This window comes from Linepithema humile, chromosome 1 (assembly GCF_040581485.1).
Source record: "Linepithema humile isolate Giens D197 chromosome 1, Lhum_UNIL_v1.0, whole genome shotgun sequence".
Lineage (NCBI taxonomy): Eukaryota > Metazoa > Arthropoda > Insecta > Hymenoptera > Formicidae > Linepithema > Linepithema humile.
In genome coordinates, this window is record NC_090128.1 from 22,730,247 (window position 1) to 22,751,938 (window position 21,692).

Genomic DNA, 21,692 nt, shown 5'->3' on the forward strand with positions numbered 1-21,692 from the left:
AGGACAATAAAAGGAAATTTAAAAGAACTTTTATCTGTCTTTGGATCCTCAAACACTATCGTTGTTTTTATAAAATTATTATTGGAATGCAATAATGCAAACTCGAAACCACTGACATCGCGATAGGGGAAGCACGCACACAGGTGAAAATTGCCTACGTCACGTGTCCGTGTGCGTTTAGCTATTCGATTACCGGTACACTTGTGTGCGTACTTCCTCTGTCGCGGTGCCATGGTTTCGAGTTTGCATCACTATCGGAATATAATTTTATTTATAAGATATTAAAAAATAATTGGACATTGAATAGCTACCTCGCTTCGGCTGTGACCGGAAGTATAACTGGACGAACTAGAGTCGTAAGTATCGAGATTGATACGTGAGATAGTCTCTGCCTTTGTGTATCGTACAGGCCGGATGTGTGTGCTCGGCACAATAGTGGAATCGCTATCGCCAGTCGAGTAATCTTCGTACTTCAATAAACTAATTGATCTCGCGCGAATCATGCGGTTTTCTCTTTTCCTGCGCCTTCTGTATGACGATCCTGTATCGAAGTAATATTTATCCATGAAAGATCCGCGTAACTTATAATCCCAGTAATCGTCGATTTTTCTTCTATTTAACGATGTCAAGGAATCTCTCCAGCTGTATGATCTGGAAGTGCTAGAAAGCCCTGAGATGCCAGAGTCATACGAAGAAGTATACTCTCGAGTCGAATAGTCGGCGTCGAAAAACATTGAAGCCGATTTGTCGAAGCTGTATTTGCTCTCCAACATATTCTTAAGAAAGCGATCGGATTCATTTTCACGTCTTCTGGACCATTCATTCTCTCTTCTTTGTTCCTCCCTTCTGTGTTTGTTTCTCAATATCTCCTCATCTTGTCTTTTTCGTAATCTTTGTTCCTCTTCCCGTAATAATCTAGCAGTCTCATCTCTCCTGATTCTCGTTTCCTCGCTTCTTTTCTGTAATCTTTCCATATCTGCTCCAAACACATAGTCGGCCTCTTCTCTTCTGGATCGCCCGACGGCTCTTTTCTCTTCCGAACGCTCTATTTCTATTTGACGAAGCCTGCTGTCATCATATCTTTTTTGACGATCGGTTTCCTCTTTTTGAATTCTGTATTCATCTCTGTATTCACTCTGTATTCTGTATTCACCTCTGTTAATATGCTTTTCTTGTCTTGTGCGCAACCAATTTTCGTCGTCTTGAGATTTCTGTTGTCTCTGCATCTTCTCTCTTTCCATTTCTTTAAATTGCGATTTGCTCTCTTCTTGTTGCCTACGAAGTATTCTCCTATCCTTTTGTTTTTCCTCGTCCAACTTTAAATGCGAACCTTTATCTTCTTTTAATTGTATGTCCTGAATTTTCCTGCTTAGTTTTTCGTCTTCCTTTTGATTTAGACGTGTCTTTTTATCTTGTTCTCGATCTTCTTTTACTTCTTTATATTCTTTCTTTACGTCATTTATGTATTCACTTTGCGGTTGTTGCGCCACCGCGTTTTCTTTTTCAGTTTTAACAGTATCCTCTTTTTTCCTTTTTATTTCCTCTTTTTCTTTTTCTAGTTTTCTATCTTCCCGTTTATCTTTTTCTTGCGTGGTCTTTTCCTTATCCTCTTGTATATCCTTTTTTGTTTTTACTTGACCGTCATCTGTTACCTTTGCTTTTTCAATTTGAGTTATCTGTTTTTGTTCATCATTTTCTTTCTTCGATTTTTTAGTTTCATCCTTTCTTTTTTCCTCTTCTTTTATCTTTTCTACAGGTTTTTCTTTTTTACTAGATTCTTCTTTTTGTTTTTCTAATTCTACAATTTTTTCGTCTTTTTTCTTTTCTTCCTCTTTTATTTTTTCTATTGTTTCCTTTTTCTTTTGTTCTTTGTCCTTTTTCTTCGATTTTTCCACTTCTTCCTGTCGCCTTTGGTCCTCTTCTGTTATTTTATCTTGTGCTGGTTTTTCCTCTTTACTAGACTTTTCTTTCTTTGTTTCCGGATCTTCAACTTTTTTGCTTTTTGCTTTCTTGTCTTCTTCCTCTTTCACTTTTTCTTTTATTTCCTGTTTCTTTTGCTCTTTCTCTTCTTCCTTTATTTCTTTTTGATCTTGTTGCTTTTGTATTTTTTCTGTTTTCAATTGTTTATCAACTTCTTCTTCTTTCTGAATCTTATCTTTCTTAATCTTGTCTTTATTTTGTTTTAAAGGTTCATATTTTTTATTTTTAAGATCTTCTTGTTCCATCTCTAGATTCGCATTTTTTTCGATAATCTTGTGTTCCTCTTTTTTCTTTATTTCTTTAGTTTCCGCTTCGTTATCGCGCTTGTCTTTTTCTTTTTCTATTATTTCAGCTTCTTTCACTCGTTTACCTTTCTGTTCTTTTTGCTGCGCTTTATCAATTGCTTCGTCTTTTATTTGTTTTTCTTTCTCATCCTGTATTTTTTCAGTTTTATCCTGTTTCTTATATTGCTCTGTCATTTCTTCCGCTTTTTTTATTGTGTCTTTATCTTTTACGTCTTTTTGTTCTTCTGTCTTTTCTATTCTTTCAATCTCTTTCTTTTGTTTTGATTGCACTTTTTCTTCTGTTTCTTTGACTTCTTGCGTTGTCTTACTTTCTGCTTCTTTTACCTTTATGTCTAGGTTTTCTTCCTTTCTTTCATCTGGCTTTTTCTTTTCTTGTATAATTTTTTCCTCTTTCTTTTGATCCACTTTTTCATCTTTTTCTTTTTTAGTTTCATCAACTTCTATGATTTTCTTAGACTCTTCCATTTCATTTCGTACGCTTTCAGCTATATCTGTTTTTTCATCTTGTTTTTCAATTTGTGTTATTTTTTCAGCTTTTTCTTGTTTTTTTAATCTTTCAATTTCTTCTGTTTTCTGACGTTCTACTTCATCTTTTTGTATTTTTTTATCTTTAATACTTTTCTCATTTTGTTCTACTTTTTGTTCACTTTTTTCGCGTTTTGTTTGTTCCTCGTTCTCTTTCTGCGTTTTTTCAACTGCTTCCTTTTTCTTTTCAATTACTTCCTCATCTTTACTTTTTATTTGAATAATCTCTTCCTTTTGTTTTTGATGCTCTTCTGTCTCCTTAAATTCCTCCTTTTCCTTTGTAGATTTATCATCCTTTTGCGATTCCAATTTTTTTATTGATTTTTCATCTTTTTGATCTTTCCTTTGTTCTACTTTTTCCTCTTCTTTTTCTGATTTTTTCTTATCTTCTTTATCTTTTACGTCATTAATTATTATAGACACGTCTTCATCTTTTGCCGGTTTAATTTCTTCTGTTTTCACTTTTATATCATCTGTTTTATCGTCTTTTTCGACACTTGTTTCAATTTCAGATTCTTTTAACTTTTTCTTTACAGATTTCTTTTTAGGTGCCGCATCTAATGTCCAAATCGCCTCTTCTAACAAAAGTTGATCACACAAAATGTTTATCATAGTTTGCAGTTTGCAAATCGGTTTCTCAAGAATTATTAATCCTTCTAATACTGTTTCCTCACACCATAACGTTTTTGCCGCTTCTATCGATTCTTGCAACTCATATAAGCATGGTATTAAACTTTTCGAAACACCTATCGTAGCATCGACATGTGGCGGTTCCGCCAGTGGTTTATCAGCTGATTGCTCTCGTATTATAGCGACAGATTTATCGAGATTTTGGAGAGCGCTAATCATCAAATTGGCAGTGTTCGGTTTCTCTTGTATCTGTGTGATACATTGTTTAATATTCTGTAAAGGTTTTGCTAACATTACGAGCGCTTGGCACTCGATGTGAATTTCAATCACCGACTCTTGTTGTTGCTCCAGTTTGTGTTCAACAGACTCAATTGACTTGTTAATATCGGAAATAGTATTCGATACTTTCGTCGATAATTCTGAAAACTTTTTATTTTGTTGCGCGGATAAAACTGTTTCGAAAGCATTCTGCACGTGTTCCAACGATTCCTCCAAATCTTTCAGATACACGCTTGGCGATTCTTTTACAGCCACAATGCAACATCTTAATTCGGTTAATGGTGCATTAAGAGTGGCGAAAGTAGAATCCACCGTTGGTTTGTCGACAATTTCTTTCTTAACAACTGAAATGCGATTCTCAAGATTGGAAAAGGACTCGACAACAGCATCGATACTGTCTTCCTCGCCAGTACTTAAGTTATGTTTGTTTATTACTAACGATAAGTTCTCCTGTACATTAATAAGTGGTTCTGTCATAGTTTTGAGAGCTTTAGCTGCGGTAGAGTTCTCTTCCATTCGTGACAGGGCTGATTTAATGCCTTCCACTGGTTTTGCCAATTTCTCGACAATCGACCAGTCCGATGTTTCAGTTTTTCTTTGCTCTTCCACATTTATAGGTTCAGGTTCCATTAGCGTGCATTGTCGAATATCAGCTATGGATTTCTCTATTTCGTGTAGAGGAATCGCTAGACATTCCGTAATCCAACTGTTGCTCGTGTCTTCGGGCATCGACTGAACATCCGGCGACATTACTCGTGTTTCCAAAACGGATAGAGCGCGCTGGAGATCGAACAGAGGCTCAGCCAGTGCGTTTAATATGACATCAGTCTTCGGTCTCTCCGTTGGTGTTTCAATCAACATCTGATCCTGTATTATCGCGATCGAATGGCGCAATTCTTCGAGTGGCTCCATCAAAGGACAAAGGACAAATTCATTTTTACCGTCGACAGCAAATGAATTTTCATTAGCGCGTTCGATAGCCGCCTGTTCTTCAATAATTACAGCAGCTGCATCTTTTAACTCTAACAAAGGCTGTATCATTGTTTTCAGCAGCGAGATATTTTCCTTTTCCGATAAAGAAGTCGTTGTATCGCTCGGCGCGACTATTTTTTGCTCATCGACGATCACAGCTAAGCATTCTCGTAATTCGGTCAGAGGCTTCGCTAGCGTTTTCAACGCAGAAGCTTCATCTTCCGAGATCGACACTGCGACTTCGGCTGGCGACTCAATCGCGCCCTGATCGATTATCATTGGACACGTGATTTTTGAAGAAGGTTCCTCAATCATGTCCGCCCACGTATTCAAGGACGAAGCGCCTTCGGAAATAGTATCGGCGGGTTCCATAATTATCTGCTGATGATTGCACATCGCTATGCGTTCCGTCAAATTATGAAGCGTTTCGGCGAACGTTTCCAATGCTGAAACATTTTGTTGTTGCGCGATTTCGTTTAAGGAATCAGGCGCAACTGCGGTCACTTGCTGAATAGACGCAATTGAAGCTCTCAAATCCACTAAAGGCTGCGCGATCGATTTCAGCAGAGCGTTAGTATCGGCTTCCGATGTGATCTGGTTTCCTGCTTCTAATATTACGTGCTCTTGAACAGTCGCGATTGACTTTTGCACTTCCTCAAGAATAGGTCGCAGAGCGAGCTCTTCCAAGTTCAGAGAAGACAATTCGGTCGCTAGACTGTGTCCATCGTGTTCAATTACGTGCTCTTTCTGCACCGTTGCGACAAAAGATTTCTCAAGTTGTTGCAAGGGACCAACCAGACTGCTTAACACAGTAGCTGGTTTCCTCGTTTCCGCAACATCTAAGACCTCGGATTCTTGCATTTTAGTCTCTTCGATGATCAAAATCTGCTCTTGTAATATCCGCAAAGGTGCGATAATATTTTCAAGAAGCTGCGCGTCTACTTTGGTCGGTTGTTTGAGTTCCGCGCTTGTCGCGAAAGCGTCGATAATTCTAGGCCGTTCGACAGTAAGCGAGCAACACTTTTTGAACTCTTCAATGGATTTCGCGAACGCTTGCAGCGCGGACGCGTTTTCTATCTCCACAATCTGTTGACCAGCGTTCTCTATTGCATTCAGCTGTTGCAGGACTACCGTTGATGTCCTTAAATTACCAAGAGACCTCGCGAAATCTTTAAGTATCGCCAAGTCGTCTGCATTCGCCTCCGCAAGTAAATTATCCTGGACAATCATAACTTGATCTTGAATCACGGCCACGGATTTATTCAAATTGTCCAATATCGGCTTGATTGGCAATCGTTGCAGAGATAGAGCGATTTCTTGATGAGATGCGGTTAAGAAAGATTGCTGTAACTCTTGCAGCGGTTGTACCATACATTCTAAAGCGACGATTTTCACTGCTTCCTTTGCTTCCAACGCTTGAGATACTCGATCTTCGAGTTTCAGAATAGCACTCTGCAGTCCTTCTATTGGAATAGTCATCGTTTTCAACAAAGAAGTTTCCCGAATTTCTGGCTGCGTTATATCTTGCTTAGCTGCAATCGCCAGTTGATTCGCTGTTTCTTCAACCGATTTCGCAAACGTTAGCAAAGTCGATACTTTTTCAGTTTCAGTAACTTCGTCGAAATGATCGACAATTTCCTCGACAGTTGCTAATGGCGTTTTCAAGCTTTCGAGAGCTTCGTTCAATGTTTTTGCCGCTAGAATATTTTCGCTGGAGACTTGCTGCTGGACTACAGTGATCGAATTTTTCAGCTCTTCCAGCACGGGCTTTAGATTCGCGCTTGTCAACGGAGCTTGACTTTCGCCAAGTTCCTTTGTAACTTCTTCTTGCGCAATTGTAATCTGTTGTATACCTGTCATTAGTGACCGTTCGAGTTTCTCCAGAGGCTCCATCACCGCACTCAATTGAACAACGTCTCTTTTTTGTTCTGGTATTTCTAATAATTCTGCTTTTTGACTGTTGAGCTCTTCAATTTCAGAAAGTGTTTCGCGTAGAACATGAATCGGATCAACGATTTTATGTACAATTTCCGAATCTAGTTTCTGTTTTTCTTGCTCAACGATTTGCAATGGCGGCGCAGATTCTGCTTCTACTTTTAATTGATCGATAATACACACGAATTTTTCTCCAAATTGCTCCACCGATTTGGCAAGAGTTTGCAGAACTGCAATCTGTTCAGCGCTTAAAAATTCCGCGTCCTGAATAAGTTGATAAGTTGTTGGATCAGATTGAATACAAGCGACTGACATTTTTAAATCTTCTAATGGTTTCTCGACAGCTTGCATTAAACGTATCTTCGATGATTCACCGACCTCGGCTGCGGTATTAAGCTGCACTTGCTCTCGAACTGTTGCAATTGATCTTTGCAATTCTTCCAAAACACACACAATATTTAACTTTTGTAACGGCACTGTGTCTTGTTTTATTTCTTCGGCTTTTTCGGACGGTAATGCAAGCTGTAAATTTAACAACGGTTCTATTAGAGTCGAGAATGAAACTGTTTTCTCGTCGATAGATTCCAAAACTCCCACTTCTCCGATTTCGTTAAATGATTCATGCAATATTTGAAGAGGAGAGATGATCGCTTGCAAAGTTTCAATTTTTACTCGGTTTTCCTGAATATCAGTTTCAGATAATTGAACTAATTCTGTCTTTTGCTGATCAATCGTTGCAACACTTTGTTCCTCAACTTTTTCCAAAGATTCCTCTGCTAATTGTATCACTTCTTTCTTTTCGACTATTAATTCTTCGGTTTGGCTAGAAGTTATCTGCGGTGGTGTCTCTATTTTATCTTCTGTTGCTGATCTCTCTGCGAATGATTTATTTAATTCTGTTTTCTCCATCGATTTTGAATCGTCAATATCTTTCGAATCAATCGCGTCTGTAGAAGGCAAACTAGACGGTGAGGTCTTGTCGCATTTTACCTGTTCCTGAGAATCCATAATAGCTTCTATGAGTTCTTCCAAAGGCCGTGCAGTTATTTCTTCGATGTCTTTTGCTTCTTCTTTTACTTTTGATATTTCCGTTTCTCTCTCATCAGCAATTGTAACACGTTTCGATATTTCAATCGTGTTTAGAGATTTAACGGTATCATTAATGCATGGTATTAAGTCTTTTGCAATTGCAGATAATAACTCTTCTTTTTTGTCAAAATTCTTATTTTCATCAATCGTCTGATATATGGATGCCAATACATTTTTAAGGGCGTCTAAAGGCTCAGCAAAGGATTGTAATAATGTCATGATATTCTCCTTTAATTCCGGTCTCACTCCTTCTTGAGCCGAAGAAGTGATCGTCTCGACAGCTTGTTCTAAATCAGTAAGTATATCTTTCATACGAAAAAATGAGCTATCGAGTAACTGAATAGACGAAGCAGATAATATCGTCTTAATGGAACTATTTGTCGCTTGTAGATCGTAAAAAATTTGGATCAGTGATGTTAGCTCTTGTATTTTCCGCCTGTCCTCTTCGGCTTTTGAAACCAGTGATTCTTGCGCGGCAGATTTCACGAAATTGGCCAGTTCTCGTAATGGCTGTGGTAGATTACTTATTGCAGAATTGAACTTTGACATCTGAGTTGTCAGATGCTTTTGCTCTTCGTTTTCTTGTTGATTCTTCTCGTGCTTTTTCACGTCCGCCAAACTGTCTTCTGTTTGTTCAAGACGATTCGCTGCTTCTAGATTTTCCAAAATTGGTATTTGTGTCGCTGTAGGTGTATCTGCAATTTCTGCTTGAGTGACTTCTTGAACCACTGCTTTAGATGTTGGTATTTCCGTGATCGTCATTACGCTCTCAATTTCTTCTTGCGATATCTCTACGACCTCATCGGTGACACTTTCCACTTTCGTGATGACCATGCTTGCATTCTGTTCGACTTTGGCTTTCTCGATGGTCATTATAGAATCGTTTACGTGGTCTAAAACGTCTATAACGGCGGAAAAGGTTTCGATAATCGGTGCTCCTTTAGAAGCGCCTTCTTGAACAAGTTCCGCTTTGTGCGCCGACAAAGACGAGCTCAGTTCTGAGACAGAGTCGGCTAGTTCTTGAAGCTGAATTATTAAATCATGCGAAATCGCCGAAGGGGTTTCCTGCGTATTCTCTTTGAGAATGTTTAACGCCGACAAAAGTTGATTAGTTGGATAAAGGAAACCTTCTATGATTGCCTCTTCGTCAATCGGCTCTGTGCCAAGCTGAATGAACTGTATTTGCGTAAAGGAGATTTGTTTCTGCAACGCCTCCAAGCACTTAGATACTATTTTGTGCGTATTTCTATCAGCATTCTCTTCTAAAGCTATTATAGCGCTCGCTATACGATTCAACGTTCCGCTAAGTCGATGTTGAAGAGGGATCTTGACGCTGCTAGATCGGCGCGAATAATCGGTTTTGCCAATCTGTTTTTGCACCTGCAGAATCGCGGAATTGAGCGACGTCAAAGATTCATTGAATAAGAGGGCTTCTTCCATATTCGCTATCACTTCGACAGTGTTGCAAACTTGCTTTCGTAAATCATCAACCGCTCGTAGAATAACGCTTCTCCTTTCTTCTAACAAAGCGGTTTCAGGAACCAAGCTTCTTCGACTGCTTTGTACCATTGAAAGACAGCTATGAAATTCTAGCAGGGGTTCGAGAAGATTTCGCAATTCGAGAACCATTGGTCCACGTCGATCAAGTACATTTACTTCTTGAATAGCTGTCTTGATGTCTTTCAACACAGTGGCGATTGGTTTTCCTAAAATTTTCGCGACGTCTGCCTCGAGGGTTTCCTCCGCTGTTTTTTCCAAATCGTTCATACGCTCTGTAATGCTTTCCAGAGGCTTCGAGATGTCCCAGAGACATTCTAAAATTTTTCGCCTCGATGATATTTCTTGAACTACGATCGGGACTTCCTCTTTGATTTCCTTCAGCACGCACAAAAGTAATTCGAATTCTTTTTCTGCATCTCCGCTTCTACCGACGAAATCGACTGTTTGTTTTATCACGTTGTTTTCTATCGTGTTCAACAACGGAGTGAGCCGATTTAATATCATAAGTTCCGGAACGTCGTGCTCGTGCGGTCTGGAGAGAAGCTCTTTTATATTTGTGAGCGGCTGCATTAAATTGGTTAGTACAAGAGTTGTCTGATTGACCTTTTCTTCAAATGACTCAATTTTTTCGCCGTAGACGGTCATTACGCGTATTGTGGAAACGGTTCTTCTTAACTCCTCGAGGGAATTAGCCAATTTCGATTGAGGGATCGCAGTAGTTCGCGCAGTCGATTCCTCAAAATCTTCCAAAACACCAGTCATCTCCAGTTGAACTTTTTCCAAGGTTTCTGACAAGATTGCGATTAATTTTTTCGCGTTCTCCTCTTTTTCTCGCTTTTCGTCCTTTACAGTCTGTAAAGCGACATCCTCAGCTAGTTTTTTGGAAGTATCTTCTGTTACGGCTTGTTCAACAGGCAATGCGATCGATTCAGCCTCAAACGATGTAGACGTAATTTCTGTCAAAGTGCCTGGAATTGTTTCTCGAGACGCTGTAATGGCCTCTTCTTCTTCTTCCGTTTCCACATTGGCTATTTGGACAGATTGTTTAAGTTCTTGCTCGTAAAGAGCATCTTTGATCGTAATCGGTATTTGATTGTCGATCTGTTCAACGATATCTGCTATCGGCCGTAGAGACTCCTCTTTCGGATGTTCACGAAGAACGTCCATGACGGTTTGCAAAAGATATTTTATAGGCTGACTCAAGTTTTCTAAAGTCGAAAGATCTTCCGGCCCGTTGTATTCAGAAATGGCGTTTTTGAGCCTTATTAGTGGTTCCCGAAGATCAATCAGTGCTTCTATCAAGCTTTCGTCACTTGGTGGCTCAGAATATGACGTTTGAATGGCAATCTGAGTCACATCTCTCTTCAATTCCTCGATCGTTGAGCTCAGTGCAGATTGCATCTCGTCTCTTGTACTAACTTCGGATGCACTGGATAACCAATGTTTAATGGGATCCAAAGAATGACTGATTCGACCAGCGAGAATGGATTTCGAGCTACTTTTTTCCTCCGCATGTTCTTTTTGAGATTTTGTAGCACGTGCTTCTTGAGATTTTTTCTTCGATATTTCTTTTGCTATAAGAGTTACATCCTTCTCTATTTCTTCCAACAATTCCAACATGGGCGTTATTGTTTCGATTGAAGAGCTATTTTCAATTACGCCATGAATTATGTCTCTCAATATACTGATAGGATTTATCAAGTTATTTAAAATATGCTCCTCTCCTGGTTCGTGTTTTTCTGTTAATAAATCTCTCTGCAGATCCAGCAGCGATTCGTTCAATTTACTAATTTCTCGAGTTATCTCATCGTCGACTGGATTCTTCAAGTTCGCAATTATAACGGCCGAAGAACCGACTGTCTGGCGTAACGTCTCAATGCATGTAATTAAATGGAACGAGACCGTATGTTTTTCTTGCTTTTCTAAAACCGACGATAAAGCAAAGTGCACGTTACTTAAACTTTGGTCGATGTTCAGGTTCTTTAATACGTGTTTCTCAGCAGCTTTCACGTCTGATAGCTGCCCCACTAATTTTGACAATTGTTCATCGGTATCTTCCAGTACTTTGAAAATTGTTTTCACCCGCGAAATTGCTTCGGAATTTGCAGAATTTTGCAGTATCGTTACAACAACGCTTTTTAATTTTTCAATGGCAACGGCTGTTTCTTTTATCATCGAAAGTTCCCGAATATCGTGTTTCTCCGACGCCAAAATTAATTGAAGATCCAACAGGGGCTCTCTGAATTCCATTAAGCTATTTAATGTCTCATTCTCTCTCAGCGTCATCGCGGTGTGCGCTATGTGAGACACGCACTCTCGTAATTCGATTAAGCACGCCGCGAGTCCCGGCGCTGTTAATCCTTGTTGCGGACTACTAGTTCCGTTCACCGCAAGTTTCGATTGTTCCATGTAATCTAAGATCGCGCTAAACGCCGATTGGATGTCGATTAACGGATCTACAATTTTTTCCGATACTTTTCGAGATTCCTCGGAGATCGATTTTGTCGGGGTTAATTCCTTCGTCTTGCTGGAAATATGTTTTTTGATTATTTTCAAAACTGCCAACGTAGGCTGCAAAGATGATAACTCGAGATTTTCGACAACGTGTGACAATTGAACAATGGACGGTTCGAGAATATTGCGAATAACTTCTACGTCTTCCTTCGATGTGGTTTTATTAATTGTTTTCAGCAGCGCATGCAGCGGGCTTTCGAGATCGATCAAGGTTTCAATATCCACATCTTTTCCTTGCGGAGCATCCAGTGTTCGATATATATCGTCGATCCGCTCATAAATACTGGAGAATAGCGGTATTAAAATATCGGGCACTTTTTCGCAGATCTCCAACGCTTTGCGCAGAGCTGTTCTTGGCTCTAAAAGAATGTCTTCTATCGGCTCTTGAATTTCTTCCGAGGTACGGATGCCGACTTCCTGCGCGCTTCTTAAATTGTCCAACAGTTCCTTCACCGCCTCTCGCTCGATTTCGCTTCTGACATTCATTTCTGTATTATCAATTGATTCTATAAGTTGATACTGTTTTATTGCATCAACTCTATCTCTCGATCTGCTCCTTCCTCTCTCTTCGTAGTCGCTAGGGCCGGAATATTCCTCAGAGCTTCCAGAGGCTTTTCGTTGCTTCTTTTTGCGTTGCTTCCTCTTTTTCGGGACACCAGTGACAGAGTCAAAAGAGGAGTCACCGCCGATACCGTCGTCCAGACTGGAACCGGTTGATCTTCCCGCGCTCAAACTGCGCTTTCTGCTGTCAGCTACACCGCCCTCCGCTGTAATGTGTCTCTGGATTAAACTTTCTGTGATAGAGAGGTGTGCGGAGGACAGAGCGTCCGCAAAAGTATCGCTGTCGTCTTGCTTGAAAGACGAAAGCGGAGACAACGGCGGCTCGTCTTTCTGAGCGCTGTGAAAGCTCTCAGATTCGATTCGCTGGCTTTTCTCGCTCTTCGACGACGACATGCTCGTTGATTTCTTTCGAGGTGGCCTGGTAGGAGCTTTTTCGTCCTCATCTCCATTATACCGGGCTGATCTCTTCAAAGAGCCTCGAGAATCGCGCTCGGGCGATGAAAGGACGTGCGTTACATCGTCCAAAATAGAGACATCCTCGAAGTCGGCTTCCGTCCGTAAATCATCGCCGTCTTCCGCGCTGACGAAATAATCGGGCGACACGTCGATTACTACGGCTTCCATTAGTAAATTACCGGAAGTGGACGTTTCTTTGACAAATCTCATTGGTGGTAGCTCGATCACATTGTGTTCTATAAACGCCGCGTTACATTTTAGCATTTAATTATTGTTATTATAATATTATAATAAATCGACAAAAATACATATTTTACCTGTCACATGCTCGGACAACTGATCGGCGTACATTTCAACAATCTGTAGCGCTTCTTCCTCGGTAAGATCAGGTGTTTCATACAGACTGACCGACACTTCCTTGCCGTCAAAGCTGAAGGACACTTCGCCTCGCTCGTCCAAAGTGACAGAATGATCTGTTTGCGGCGTATCGTACAATTGAGAAGTTCGCTCCTCGTGTATCGTTGACAACGATAGATTTCTCGCCAGTTCATGGCCATTCGGCGATTGAATCTCCTTTATATCTTTTTTATCTAAAATTGAATCCAAAAAATTACAAAATTGCAAACAAATTTTAGTATGCCTCTTAAAAATTATGCAAAAGAACTGTGCAATTAATAAGTTTTATTACATGCGCGAAGAAAATTACCTTCGAATCCTAACAAAGACGCGGAACTACTGACGGTTCCCATACAATTGCTAGCTTCGCAAGTATACGTTCCTAAGCAGCAGGTGCCGTCTTGCCCGGAAATGATTCGATGTATATCGCCGGGCTTGAGTTCGACATTGTCTTTGTACCATTTTAAAACCGGCTGCGGAACGCCTATAACTTTGCACTCCAAATTTACGGCGCCTTCTTCCGACAGAATCGCGCGCAGACTCTCGAGAAATTTCGGCTTCTTGTAATGCTTGGGAATGATTAGTTTCAGAAAGCAGGAAGTGACGCTGTGACCAAAATCGTTTGTAGCCACGCATTTCCATTCGGCCTAGAGAAATGCGGATAAATAGCTGATTATTGCTTTTATTGCAGCAAATATGATTGTGCATCTCGTGATTACTTACTTGATCGACAAATTCGAGCTTTCGCACTTCGAGATGACACGTGCCAAGATTTTCCTTTGCCGCGTGATATTTATCAGATTCGTCTACTAACGCATCGTCTCTGTACCAAGAAAGAGTCGGTTCTGGTGCAACGCTTACTAAAGAAAAAAATCACTTTATTCAATGTGATGCAAAACTAAGAATTACAACAGAATAATAATTGTTCAATAATTTGTTTATTAAAAAAAAAATAGAACAATACAAGTACCTTGTACTGTAAAGCGAAAATCTTCGCTTATTCTCGCCTCGCAACTTCTGAGGCCCTTTATGAATTTTGGTGGCTGATTAGTGCTCAACAGTTGAAAACGTTCTTCTTCATTTAATTGATTCTGGATATCTTCGATAGTCAATTCAGCCGTACTTTTGGCTTCTCCCATGCAATTTCTCGCGATACAACAATATGAACCTAAATGTTAAAAATATATATACGTCGAGAAACGAAGAAGAGAATGATTAATTTAACAACCGCGCACCTAATGAATTAGTTCCGGTTAATTGATAGACGTCTCCCGGTTTAAGTTCTTGACCATCTTTAAACCATCTCAGCAACGGCGTCGGGAAACCTACGACTTTGCATTCGAACGAGACAAGACCTTCTTCCGTCAAGACTGCTTTCAGATTTTCCATAAATCGCGGTTTTCTGTAGTTCCTCGGAACTAGTCAAAAACAAAACAAACGTTAGTACAACGATTATACTTTTCTTTGTCACAAACTGACTCTTTATTATTATAACACGCACTAGACATTGCTACGTAGCAGCTCGTGAATTGTTTCATATTCTCTTCGCTGGTAGCGACGCACTTCCATTCACCCTCATCCACGGCTTCTACTTGCTTTACTTCGATTGAGTAGCCCCCGATGCCATCTTCCATTATGTGATACTTGTCGCTGAGTTCGACGCGGCCTCCTTTGTTGTACCAAGCGATTGCCTTCGGCCAGGGTGGTACTTGAACTATCAACGAACGCATATAAATATAGCATTGAATGAAGATAACAAAAAATATGTTAATTAAAAATCATTAAATTGTAATTATAAATGACAGATCATTAATTGATCTACCGCGGCAAGATAGCACGAGGGTATCTCCAATCCGGCAACATTCGTCTTGGAGTATCTGCTTGAATACCGGTAGCGGTCCGGATGGCGCCAAGGCGTCCGCTGGTTTCAGCGAACCTTCTCGGCTTCCTCTTCCGACTACGTGAACCTGCAAGAATAGAACAATGACATGTCGGTGAAAAATCGATGTCGGAGAAATATAAAAAGATTGTTACAATCGTCATCGCGCGATCATAAGAAACGCATTTACTTTTGAGGATGAATAGGCCGTTCCCATGCAATTGATCGCCTCGCAAGTATAAACGCCGAGAGAAGTTGGATCATCGGCATTAGCGGTCAAAGCGAACACATCACCGGCCTTTATCTCCTTGCTGTCTTTGAACCATCTTAATACCGGCGTGGGTACACCGATTACCTTGCATTCCAATGACACGGTACCGGTCTCAGTGAGCAGCGCGCGAAGTTCTTCCATGAATTCCGGCTTTTTATAAGCCTTGGGAACTGAGAATTGATCAAATTTGCGATTAATTTAAGACAATTAAGTTAAAAACGCGAGAAAAAGAACAAGACCAATCACCAATGACGGTGAGATTGGATGTGCACGAGGATCTTCCGCTACGATTTTCCGCCATACAAGTCCAGCAACCCTGATCCTCGACCGTGACGGGGGCGACGTCGACGCAATGAAAATTTCCCTCGTGAACGAGGGAGAACCTCGGCCCTTCGTAAATAGGCGAGTCATCTTTATACCAGCTTATCTAAAATTAGTGAGTTTAAATTTAATCGTGGAAAAACTATGTCCGTTTAATGAGCCGTTTGATACTACTTTATTGTAATACGGTTCACATATGTTAACTATCTGCTGTAACAAGACACCAGATAATGCATTAGCTACTTCACATGCGGCGGAAGAGACATGCGAAGGAATATCGGAATATATAGTCCCTGGCATAGTATGCGGGCATGCGTAATAATAGTATTAATACGACGCACAAGAACGCGTAACCAGCTTCCTTTACTCTTCGCCGTCTTTCGTCGCGAGTTCAGGTCATGGACCTCTCCGTGCCCATCTTAGTTCGCTTTTCCCGTTTCATCTGGTACTAGGATAGAAGAAGGAAGAGAAATGTCTGACAATAAGTCAGACTGCTGCTAGCATCAGTTCCATCTTCCGGGTTGATCGCAGTAGTTGGCACAATATGTTAGGTGTCTATCTTAGGTCAGGACGTCTCTTACGTCATGTTACAAATATGGCTATGCAAATTTACCAAATGGAACTTTCTGGCATATATATATGCCTTGTTAATGTACAAACTATTTAATTAAACTAATATTTTAGCAATAAGAAAAACTTATTTGCGGCAAAATACGCAAGAATAATTTTCACTCTTTTAACAATTCTCTTTGTGTATTAAATCATACCTTCAAAGTGGTTGAACTTCGAATTTCTACCAGAAATCTGGTTCGGGTGCCGACTTTTACCGCAAGATCGCTCAATCTTCTTAAAAAAATCGGAGGATCGCCCTCTTCGTAGCTCGGTTCGCTGACGCTCAGATGGATTTTTTTCAAGGCTCCTTTATCTTTTTCTTGTCCAAGTCTTGTTGCTACCAGAGAATAGTAGCCCGCATCATTCTTACGCGTTTGCTTCAAAGCCAGTTGCACGATATTTTCTCGCATCGATAATCGATAACGATCCGATGAAATTGGTAATCCATCTCGAATTCTGTAAATTTGTAATTCAACAATATATATCAAAATTTACTTCGAGTAAAAAATAAGAAAACAGAAAGTGTAGCGTAAATCTGCGGAAGGAAGTGTAGTGATTTAATAATAAATATCAACAAATCAATGTGAAAAAGTATGTTGCTGCAGTACCCTGATGGAAATATTTTTTTGAAAATTTAACGAAATTTTGCTGAAATGTGTTTGAAAATTTTCCTTAATTGACGCCATTAATTAATTTCATAAATATTTCAGCAATTTTTCATTAAAAAGTAACAGTTTTCAGTTTAATTCAGCAAATTTCATAATGATAATTATTTCAAAACTCTTTTATTACTTTTCAGCAGTATATTTTAATTTTCCTTATATTTCATAGTATTACATTAAATTTTCATACGGAAAATTATGATTTATTTTGAAATATATTCAGTAATTTTTCAAAAACTTTTATTTTACTTTTATTGATTTCATAGTACTTTCAGCAAAATATTTCCATCAGTGTATTGTTTAAACATTACGACCACACTGTTTACTTTAATTCACCAAGTGCACTTGCTTGTACTTCTCTTCGGGATTATGGCTAGTGTCCAATCAGATCGACGAATCTATTTACCGTTTGTCTATCAGCGTTTTCGATTTATACGATTCGAACCGTCCCGAAATCAGTTAAGATCAAGTTTCATGAATTCACGCTTAACTTTATTTAATTCGATACATTTAAATAAAATTTTAATTAATATATCATATTAAATATCAAGAAAATAAAATTGCTAAGTTATATTTTTTTCCACGTTATACATCAAGATTCGTCAGTGCGACGGCGATTAAATTTTAGAATAAATGAAATAGAGGGAAGACTATTAGAGTTATATTTTATTAAGATTAGTATCGTAACAATCTGTTATTTTGTTTCTGCATATGCGTGTTTTTACGTCTACGAAAAATATATTTCATCGGCCCGGCATATTTCGGGCAGCAGAATGATCTAGAGTCTTGGCATTGCTCTACTGCCCTATTTTTGTCACCTTTTTCGCAGCATGACGAGCTCGTTTAGAACCGAAAAAATAGTCTACGTCTAACAAGCACGATCTATTGACGATCATCTTCGCTTGTTTTTTTCTCAACATAAACAAATCTCCAATTATTCGCGTTGTGAAAGAAATAGTAAGAACGATCGTGGAACAATCTTAGAAATATCACGTATCAATCAAGCACGTAACACGATGCAGCTGTATGCATCTGACGTAAGACCGGTGAGACTTCACTGACACGACGCGGCGTCGCTACGGTGTATCTTGAATTTTCTTCATTACGCACTTTTTAAACGTATATACACTCACTAAACATACGATTTTGTATATAATATTTAAAATAATAATATTATGCTTGTTGAAACATTTAATTTGATTATTAGCAAAGTTTATATATATATATATATATATATATATATATATATATATATATATATATATATATATATCAAGTGTTCAAGAGCGCCAATAAATATGTCGTTGTCCTTAAGAAGATATAATTATTGGCAGACTGATATTAGATCAAGAAAACCTTTTTATTATCCTACCGGTATTCCGATCCATCGGAGGAGGAGCCAGTGATCGCGTTCTTTTTACCGTTAGTGCATTTGCAGCAATCACTTCCCATGATGAAATAATAAAGAAGGCACACCTTTTTGCTTTATATCAGAATACACCACCGATGAGGTAATTGCCATAAATTTCCCGCATTCTCGTACAAACAAACATTTCAGCTCAACGCGAGATCCATCTTTAAACATTTTTTTAATGCCATTTCTACTTTTCACATCTAAAAGTGTTGTCGGCAGTATCAACAATCATGTGGGACAACACGATATATACTTCAATTTCTGAAATATTGATTCTCTGCGCGTAATCTTCGTTCATGACACTGCGAGCACCGCGTGAGCGACAAAATTAGCCAGATACACATCGATCGATCGGCAATTCTGACAGCGCGATGGCGCTCTCGAACTTATCTCATTGAGGCATCGGTATATGTCTCATATCGAATATAACAATGTATCGATTTATTTTCAAGATTTTTATCGTCAAATTTTTTTTCTACGACAGTCGCTCTTTAATGTCTAATTTTTAGTCTTTTCTCATTATGTCATCATTATCTTTACTTTGAAACTTACAGCAGTAGACATACCCTAAAGGTCCAAACTTCATCCAAAGAATCTTTTATATCAAAGCGATTCTGCTTATATTTCGAATTAATGATTTAGCTCAATTATTGATCTTTTCGCGTTAGATCTTTCGTTCGAAGATAGTACACAAAGAGCTGATCGTGAACCGAAATTAAGCTCCGAAGAGCGCAGAATCAATCGAAACCACCTTTTTAAGGTCGACGGATAAGAGGCGCGTACCGATGCACTCAAATCGAATAGTTTAACACCCTTTCTTAGGGGTTCGTCGGTCGTCGCGACGCTCTCTCAGCGTCAGACTGATAGCAAGACGCCAACGTCAGGCTGTCCCCTCCCAATTTTCCACCTCCATCAACGGACGTTCGTGTACAGTTTCGTAGAACTGTAAGCAACGGGCTATCTCATATAGAAGCTAGCAAGAGCCAACCGAGCAATAGGTAGACCAGGCAGGAGCATGGACGTGTCTTTCATCTTTTCGCAAAATTTTGAACGCGGTCGAAATTAGCTTATGTAAAGCAACGTCTATCTTGCGAAGTGGCGTTCAAATATTCCAAGCAAAGAAGTTTGACAATTGTATACGTGGTTTTGTGCTATCACTGGTTCAAGTGGACCATAATTCGGCAGGTATCTTAATGCGTTATCGAAGCATCGCATAGATGCAGAAGTGTTCGCTGAAGCGAACTTTATATTTCCACGGATGATAATCTTTTTGTCATTGAATTTGTTACTTGATTTTTTTAACATTCAACCGCTGAACGTCTATATTATCGAAATAAACCTCACAATGATAATCGATATTATCTATTAGTTTTATCCAAGATATGCAATTAGATGAAATCATGCGTTGCGTTCTCGAAATAGTTTCAATGTTGAGCGTGTTGCTCTTTTAGATCAAGGATCATTTATCGCCTTTACTCTTTCGGGTAAGCTGTTACTTTTGTTATGAAATTGAACGTCGAAGACGTTACACTTGTTGTTCATGTTCCTGGCATCTTGGTGGAACGGCGATCCATGCAAAAATATTAAATGAGATAACATGCTGCGGCAAATGTAATTCAGTTCCCTGAAAATTAAGTGCGCGACAGCTCAAAATAACTCGCGTTTGATCCTTGGCACGTCCCAAGGTCCTACATAAAATTAAGGCCAATGTATGAGAATGAATGATAACGTAAAAACAAATTAAAATATTACTGTATGAAAGAGATGAGCGTACACGCCAAGCTTTATTCAGTAAGATGCCGTTTGTTATACTTACAGTTCGAATCGTAAGTCGTCATAATTTTCGGATAAAGCTAATTTCAATTCAACAATGATGTCCTCGCCTTCACTTCCTTGAACCGATATGATCTGATCTTCTTCGATCCATTCCGGTGGTCCTTTATTCCTCGACATATAATCTGCAAACATTTATATCACTTGCTATAAATTAATTGGAAAAATTAATTAATTTTAACATGTCAAAAATTTTGTCTCGCTCTTCCTATGTTTCTTCTAATAATTTCCTATTTAATTCGTAAATTCTGATTCTCCGTTGTGCGATCAATGTATTTAATTTTCGTATCTCAATCTGAAATCGATGTACAATTTAATGTCTTAATGTAGCGAATAAGTTTCTATGTAAAAAATAAATTTTTCCATCAACAACCGCGACTCAGTAAGCCAGTATTATATTAATTCAATAGATTATCAAACGAGTCTTTCTCTTGTATATATTCAAAAATTTTGCTTATTGAAAAAAATATTCTTTATCGATATGCAATGGCGGAAGGAAATTTACTGTTGAAAAGCTACCTGCTATTTCGAGACTCACGTGTTCTGCAAAATGGCTACAGGAATGGCGGTAGTACGTACATGCAAAATAGTAGCATAAATATAGATGACTATAATGGAAAGTGGGTAAAGTGAAGCCGCTTAAGAAAATAAAACGTAGCCGATCCATAAATCTTTACGATCGTATCTTTCTTCGAAAAATCGTTTTTTACAAATTTTGCGACGCAAAGTACGCTCGGAATTTCGATCAGATGCACCCACGCACGCCCAGATTGCACCATTAACGTAAATAAATATTTTTACGTTTGCCTAACAAAAATTTTGGCAAACAGTATCATTGATATTTATATTGAATTTCTATCTTTGAAGAGATTAATTATGATCTTATTAAGCATATTTTAAGCATCCGCAATGTTATGCGTTATGTGAGTCGTAAAATATCGTGAAATACATTTTGCGAAATAATAAAATAAAACAGAATTTGCTGTATCAAAAGTTGACAGCAATATCTATCAACGATAAAACTTAACAACTTGTCATATAAATTTAATCACTTTTACTGAGTATTCTACATTATAATTCTGCATATTTTTTTATCATTTTACGTTAACTTTTTTCGTTATTAAATTTTTAGACTGAGTCGCCATTTATTATCTATATTCTACAATAACTTACACCTACACACTGACAGGATGTTTTCGACCGCACAAGTGCGGTTGACAATCTTTTTTTCACTAGCAAAAACGCGCCGAAACGTAAAATGTGCATATAGAATATAAAAATCCCGCACCCTTTTACATGCTGTTGATTAACCGGCTGCACTGATCGAGATACCGCTTTGGTTCGTGCCGGTTACACCGGCGAACACACTACAACTCAATCCTGCAGCTTACCTGTTAAGGTCATCTTGTCAGATGTTACGCAGAACGATCTTTCCGTACATTGACATTACTCGCGGATGGTCGACGTGCGTACGCGTATGTTACTCGGGAAGACCTGCACCGTCTTCCGCCACCACCACCGTCAACTTGTTCCTGTCTTGACCCTATATTGATACAGC

General features: G+C 39.0%; 1 protein-coding gene across 5 annotated transcripts in view; it reads right to left on the reverse strand.

Moving 5' to 3' along the window:
* The window catches only part of LOC105668842 (uncharacterized), a 38,415-nt gene extending 16,737 nt beyond the window's left edge, over window positions 1–21,678 (reverse strand). For 4 of the 5 annotated variants that reach the window (XM_067354365.1, XM_012361465.2, XM_067354379.1 and 1 more), the window contains exons 1-13: window positions 21,526–21,678; window positions 20,118–20,259; window positions 16,381–16,681; window positions 15,539–15,719; window positions 15,212–15,462; window positions 14,965–15,109; window positions 14,644–14,856; window positions 14,378–14,560; window positions 14,113–14,310; window positions 13,866–14,002; window positions 13,453–13,789; window positions 13,064–13,336; window positions 312–12,982 (exon numbers count right to left, since the gene is read on the reverse strand). In XM_067354365.1, coding sequence (XP_067210466.1) covers window positions 312–12,982; window positions 13,064–13,336; window positions 13,453–13,789; window positions 13,866–14,002; window positions 14,113–14,310; window positions 14,378–14,560; window positions 14,644–14,856; window positions 14,965–15,109; window positions 15,212–15,462; window positions 15,539–15,719; window positions 16,381–16,681; window positions 20,118–20,259; window positions 21,526–21,538 — 15,045 coding nt within the window. In that variant the 5' untranslated portion in view covers window positions 21,539–21,678. Of the gene's footprint in view, window positions 1–311; window positions 12,983–13,063; window positions 13,337–13,452; window positions 13,790–13,865; window positions 14,003–14,112; window positions 14,311–14,377; window positions 14,561–14,643; window positions 14,857–14,964; window positions 15,110–15,211; window positions 15,463–15,538; window positions 15,720–16,380; window positions 16,682–18,259; window positions 19,087–20,117; window positions 20,260–21,525 lie in introns of those variants that run through there. The other variant, XM_067354372.1, reaches the window with a different exon arrangement.
* Between the last annotated feature and the right edge of the window lie 14 nt (window positions 21,679–21,692).